The 6,989-nt window shown below is 45.0% G+C and overlaps 1 protein-coding gene across 1 annotated transcript; it reads left to right on the top strand.

Annotated features, from left to right (window-relative positions):
• The first annotated feature begins 216 nt into the window (after positions 1 to 216).
• Positions 217 to 1,587, top strand: LOC108368358 (U3 small nucleolar RNA-associated protein 15 homolog). The gene is made up of 2 exons (XM_017623203.1): positions 217 to 440; positions 516 to 1,587. Exons 1-2 carry the CDS (start codon positions 351 to 353, stop codon positions 1,518 to 1,520), a joined length of 1,095 nt encoding a protein of 364 aa, XP_017478692.1. The 5' UTR covers positions 217 to 350; the 3' UTR covers positions 1,521 to 1,587.
• Positions 1,588 to 6,989: the final 5,402 nt, after the last annotated feature.

Consider the following 6,989-nt stretch of genomic DNA (forward strand, 5'->3'; position numbering starts at 1 on the left):
TTTCAGAACCTGCCCGATAAAGAAAAATATTAAAGCAATTTTTAAGCGCATTTTTGTGCTAACCATAATTACATTTGAACAAAAAATTTATAGAAAATCGCTTAAAAACCACCGCCAAAAACTGAAAATAAACCACCGCCAAAATGCACACAAAGTGAAACTGCAGTTTTAAGCGCAAAATTCCCTATATGTTTATATGTACATTCCAACAAAGCAACACTGTTTGTGAAATGACAACACGTGCATGAAAAAGTCAAAACATTAAATGCCGCTTTGATTTCGCACTTCTGTTTTTCATACAACAGACTTCTCAAATATCTGCTATAAACCCCATTTGGATAACATAAAAAATGCCACAATTTAAACCGCTCAATACAAAGAAGTACATCAAGACCGGGAAGGTCGTAACACCGGATACTCTATACTGGAAGCAATTAAGTGTAAGTTTATCATCCCATATATAAAAATATGTAAACAATTGTGTATTTATGTATCATGGGATTTCGTTTTTGCAGGTACCTACTCTGGTAAAAGAATTCGGCGCCATTGACTATGTGGACTTCAGTCCGATAGAGCCTCATTATTTCGCTGTGACTTGCTCAGTGCGTGTGCAAGTTTACAACCCTATCACAAAATTGGTGGTGAAAAATTTGTCCCGCTTTCAAGAAACTGCTTACGGAGGTACATTTCGACAGGATGGCCGTCTGCTTGTAGCTGGCGATGAGCAAGGCTTTCTCAAACTCTTCGATTCGTCCAGCAAAAATGTTTTGCGTCTTTTTAAGGGACACAAAGCGCCGGTACACCGCGCACAATTTACACAGGATCTACTGCATATAGCTAGTTTCTCGGATGATCGTACGGTTAAATTATGGGACATTGGGACTGAGAAAACTACGCTTACTTTTGCAGAGCATGAGGATTATGTGCGCGCTGGCGCGGTAAATCCCATGTCACCAGACACATTAATATCCGGTGGTTACGACGGTAAAATTAAGATGTATGACACACGTACACAAAACGTTTCGTTCAGTATTGATCATGGGAGCCCAGTTGAATCTTTGCTGTTTCTGCCAACGGGTGGTATATTTATCAGCGCAGGTGGTACAGAAATGCGTGTGTGGGATGCTTTCGCTGGATGTCGACTTTTAACGAAAGTATCACAACACCACAAAACCATTACAAGTCTACGTCTCGGTTCCAATGGGAAGCGTATACTTTCTGGGAGCTTGGATCGTCATGTCAAGATCTATGATGTCGCAACATACCAAACTGTGCACACGCTTGATTTCCCCAACGCCGTGCTGAGTCTTGGAGTTGCGCCGGGAGATCAAACTGTTGTGGCGGGTATGGTAGACGGGCTTATTTCAATACAAAATATGGAAATAGATCGCAATAAAGAAGCGAAACCAAAACGTAATGCTAACAAACAGCGCCGGCTGACTTCGATGAAAGTGGATCACAATATCCGTGATGAAAAGACACCGAAGCTATATTCATATGACAATCTCCATTTATGGTGAAATTTGTTATTTTTGCCAAACGAATTTCCACGACAGAAGCCAAGCTTTCCGTCTTCTGTATGACTGACGATAANCATTGGTGAACATCGATTCATGCGAACAATGATTGATGTGGCAGCGACTTTGCTGGATGTATATGCCGGAACCTTCCATGAATTTACAGGTGAATTGGGAAAAGATTTTATAAGACTGGCAGGGGTGTTGCGGCGGGAAATAAACTTAACATACAATTTAATGGAACTCCAAGGAGGTTTGGAATTACTCGAAACCGCTGCCGGCGGCGTAGAAAACGGTGACGAGTATCACAGATTTGTAAAAGATGATAACGACCAATTAAAACAGTCCGCCCAAGCAAAGGAGTCCTCTATTTTGACTGTATAACAGCCGGATGCAATGGAAGAATGATATGTATGTGTTGAAGTAATAAACAATTTCAAGTTATTCTTTAGTATATGTACGTGCATATATAATTGTACAAAATGTAATTTAAATAAAAAATGTAGATAAGTATTTTAAAGCTATTTGGCTTACAATTAATGTTAAAAAAAGAGGGGTGTAGAACGTAGAATCAAGCAGTGCGAATTATCCGTAGTTTAAAAACATTCCCACGACATTGTTTGTTCATGGAGTAACTCCTTGCAGCCGGTTTGCTCCACATCCTTCTTCTCCGGGCGGGCGTTGAACCCAAGCCCGGACCAGAAACATATTTCTGCTGTGTTTGCCAGAATCGACTCCATCCGAACTCCTCTTCGGTTAGGGGCAACTCATGCAACGCATGTAGTCACCCAAGAACCTGCTCTGGTCTTAGGTCTCACGGGAGTGGACCACAAGCTATGTGGCTCCCTGCTGCTCAAGCCAAACGGCACAATCAGCCTCCACGGCTACCCGCTCGCGCAATGCACCCAACACCCGAAGAGCCTGCACGGCTCCGAGAAGCTCCTCTGGGCAGCAGCAAACCTCCCAACCCCCCCCTCCCCCACAGTCTACCGGCCCGTCCAACTCGCGCGTGCGTGCCAACCAGCAGCTCCTGGTTGCACATACTACCTGCTCCTTATGCCAGAGCAGAATATACCGAAACGTGATATCGGTCAAGTGCAACTCATGCCTTGGCTGGTGTCACTTCCACCTATGCTCTGGCCTACACACCATGCGCGAGTGGACTGCGAACTTCAGTGCCCCATGCTGTAGAGCACCGCTAACACAGACAACAGCGCCCTTATTGCAGCCACCTACCAACAGGCAGCAACAGCAAGCGCGTCAGATACAACAGGCCCAAGGTAGACCTCACTCCTCCTAGCTGAAATAGACGACAACTTTGATGGATGAACCGCCCCGAACGGGGCTTAGTAGCCGCTACAACAACAACAACAGACCTCACTCCTCCCTCAACCCCCGTATCGCGACTAGCCTCCCAAGGCATACGAAACTCCTACAACTCAACTGCAACGGACTCCAGAGTAAGATTGAGGAGATAGTAGTCTTTATGGAGTGACACAGCAACTCTGTTGGTTTGCGCCGCCTACAATGTGCTCCGTAAAGATCGCGAGCGCGATAATGTTGGCGGATTAGCGTTCATCCTACACCACACAGTGCAGTTTCGGCTTATCGAAGAAGACATCGACCTGAGGGACACCACCCTAGAATGTCAGGGCATAGCTGTCCGGTCAGGCGATGTCGAGCTCGAAACATTTAACGTCTATATACCCCGTCACCTGCTGCTCGGCAGGATATCACCCTGACATAGGTGCGCTACTCAGAGGTGAAAACCGAATGGTAGTAGGTGACTTCAACGCGCACCACGATCTATGGCACTCAAGCCTGGCCAATGATCGTAGGGGAAACCTTTTGGCTGAGCAGATAGACGATTCGACATTCTGCACCATGAACCACGATGCCTCCACCAGGAATGTGGGTAGCTGCAGCAGCTCGCCAGACCTCACAATTGCTAGCGCTGGTCTGATCAATAGCATATCATGGCGACCTATGCTGACACTAGCATCAGACCATCTACCCATAATCATCTCGATCAATAAGCCCACCGACTTTACTCCCGCGGACCACCGAACCTACACCAACTTTAACAAAGCTGATTGGGACGGCTTCGCGGAAGTTACCGAGAGCAGCTTCGCTTCCCTTCCCACACCCACAAACATACATGCTGGCGAACGCCAATTCCGCAGGATAGTCACTGCCGCAGCGGCTCGCTTCATCCCGACCGGACGTATCGCGGAAGTCCGCCCGAATTTCCCGAAGCAGCTGTTCTAGCAAATGAGCGTGACCATCTACGCCAGGTCGATCCCGGCGACCCTCGTCTGAGGAACCTTGATTTGGAGATTCGGCAACTGGTAAATCAGCACAAGCGGAATAAGTGGGAGGTGCACTTGACGGCGTGTAACTTCACATCTAGTGTGAGTAAGCTCTGGTCAACCATGAGGCCCTTGTCTAACCCAACGAAGCGTGATGATAGAAATCTCATTCGAAGGTCGCGCTTCGTTGGACCCGAAGAAATGCGCAACCTACTCCAGTAGGCAATTCACACTGCATACTTCGGTAGACAGGGCCAAACGTCGAGTGACCAGAAGGCTGCACAAGCTGCCAAAAAACAGTGCACCACTTATTTTCACCAGCTGTGAAGTGAACGGGGCTATCGGGAAGGCGAAAGCCTCCAAAGCCATTGGACCCGACGGAATCTGTATGTTGATGCTGAAACATTTGGGGCCTAAGGGTGTAGCTTACCAAACGGAGGTCCTCAACCTGTCTATGGCCACTCTCATCATTCCTGATGTGTGGAAATCAGGGAGTGGTCCCACTGCTGAAACCGGGGAAGCCCGCCAACAAAGGAGACCCTTATCGCCCGATAACGCTACTTTCCCCGGTCGCAAAGACACTTGAGGTCCTGCTACTCCCATACTTCACCTGCCACCTGACCCCACGAAGCACCAGCACGGATTCCGTAAAGTGCATAGCACAGCAACAGCACTTAACGCCATAAACACCCAAATAACTCGTGGCCTAAATCGAAGCCGCTCCTGTGGGAGAACGGTCCTAGTAGCGCTGGACTTGTCAAAGGCGTTTGACACCGTCTGCCAATCCACGCTGCTAGAAGACATCGAGGCATCCTCACTCCCACAGGGACTCAAGCGATGGTCGGCGAATTATATGAGTGGTCGACAGTCGTCAGTAATCTTCCGAGATCAAACCTCGAAACCAAGAAGAATTAAACAAGGGGTTCCACAAGGTGGTGTTCTCTCCCCCTTATTATTTAACTTCTACATCTCGAAGCTTCCCCAGCCACCTGATGGAGTTTCTCTGATCTCATACGCTGACGATTGCTCGATTTTGGCGTCTGGGAATGGAATTGATGACCTCTGCTCAAAAGTAAATGACTATCTCTCCAGCCTTTCTCGCTTCTTCACTGCAATGAGCCTAACACTCTCCCCAACGAAATCAACAGCGCACCACTTCACCACCTGGACGAAGGAGGTCAGGCTAGAATTAGGAATACACGTCGATGGCACACCAACTTGTCAGAACGCCGCACTCCGGACAGCGACTGGATGCCTTCTGATGACGCCTGAGCACCACATACACAGCGAGGCCCAACTGCTCCTCGTAAGGGAACACAACAAAATGCTTTGTAAGCAATTTCTGGTGGGGTATCACAGAAGCGAACACCCAAACAGACCTCTGCTTCAGGAGGAGCCTCCGCCCAGGCACGTCAGGGGGCACCTATTCGTATACAAGGTCGCAGTCCAGCAATACGTAAACCAACCACTGGACCCGAGGACATACAGACGAACCATTAACGACATCCATAGAGAGTCAGTCACCACCTACCTTGACTCTCGACCTATGAATGCCGTAATAGGAGCCCAATCACCACCTGCAGAAGAGACGGAGTTTCAACTGCCAAGAGAGACCCGCGTTACCCTGGCTCAATTACGGTCTGGATACTGTAGCCGCCTCAACAGCTACCTGTCCAGACTCGACCCCAATATCCCCAATGAGTGCCCGGCATGGAGAATCCCCTCACGACACCAACCACCTCTTCACGTGACAGCTCAATCCGACTCAGCTAGCACCCCTCTCCCTCTGGTCCGACCCTATTGAAACAACTCGTTTCCTGGGCCTCCCGTTAGTTGAATTTGACGAAAATGAAATGTCGCTACAACAACAACATCCGTAGTTTAAAAATTTAATTGTTTACTCCTGTTTTCAAAGCAGGTGATAAATGCCAAATTTCCAACTACAGACCTATTTCTAAACTCACTAACTTTGCTAAATTGTTTTAAAAAGCTGTTAGTACTAAAATGACTTTTGCAATTAAGCCGTTTATATATATTTCCCAACATGGTTTTATCCCTGGACGCTCAACTGTTACCACCCTAGCAGTATTCTCAAATTACTGCATCTCTTCTTTTGTCGATGGATGCCAGGTTGATACTATATATACCGGTTTTCTACCGAAACTGTGCATATATGCATTATTTCGGGTTTTTTCATATGCAATATTTCGGTTTTCAGCCGAAACTGTGCATATATGCATTATTTCGTATTTTTTCGTATGCATTATTTCGGTTTTTTTCATATGCATTATTTCGTATGCACAGTTTCCATATGCACAATTTCAAGGTGCCGGTTCGATCCTCGGTTGGAGCGATTGCGAAAAATTTTTATTTTTTATTATTTATTTTATATTTTTTAAATTTTATTTGATCTATATATTTAACTTTACTTTATTTTATTTTCATTTGCTTTATTTTATATCGCATTTTTTATTTTACTATTAGTTAATTTAAATTTTTAGAGTTGAATTTTAATAAAAAGTCAACAACAACTAACTGAAAGCAACGTAAAAAAATATAGAACTTATAAAATGAAAACGAAATAAATGAAAATTCAATTGGCCGTGGGACTCGAACCCACGACCTTGCGGCTCGTTTATCCACATAACTGCCGTCTGTTAGGTCAAAATTATTATGTGCATATGTGTGCCAGATTATATGCATAAGCTTTGCCGTCTGTCACAGCTTTTACATTTTCTTTTTCCTTATAATTTCAACGTTTCTAAACCAATTATGAGTCTTGATATATCATTGGAAAGCAAAGTGTAGAATGTGTTCTTAGTTGTGAAATTTGTTCGATATACATACTTAAGAAAAAAATGTGCGATAAGAAAAGTAATTTTTGTTATATTTGTGAATTGCTAACAGATAAGCAGCATAGGTTAAAACTTGCAAATAATAAAGCATTGGATCAACCATGTGTTTTAACCGTACGTTATTCACTTGAACATTCCATTAAATACTAATCAGTTGAAGATATTAAAAAATTGTCACCTGGAGCAAATAACCCCATTTAACAAAACTAAAAACGATCGCCCCTATGGCTTTTGGCGTTCTTTTAAACTTTAGCATTACATTTTTACTTTTCAGAGCGCTGTCTCAACTAACAGGTCCAAAAGGTCGG

The sequence above is a fragment of the Rhagoletis zephyria genome, unplaced genomic scaffold (genome assembly GCF_001687245.7).
Source record: "Rhagoletis zephyria isolate East Lansing unplaced genomic scaffold, Rhagoletis_zephyria_1.1 Rzeph_scaffold_03086, whole genome shotgun sequence".
Lineage (NCBI taxonomy): Eukaryota > Metazoa > Arthropoda > Insecta > Diptera > Tephritidae > Rhagoletis > Rhagoletis zephyria.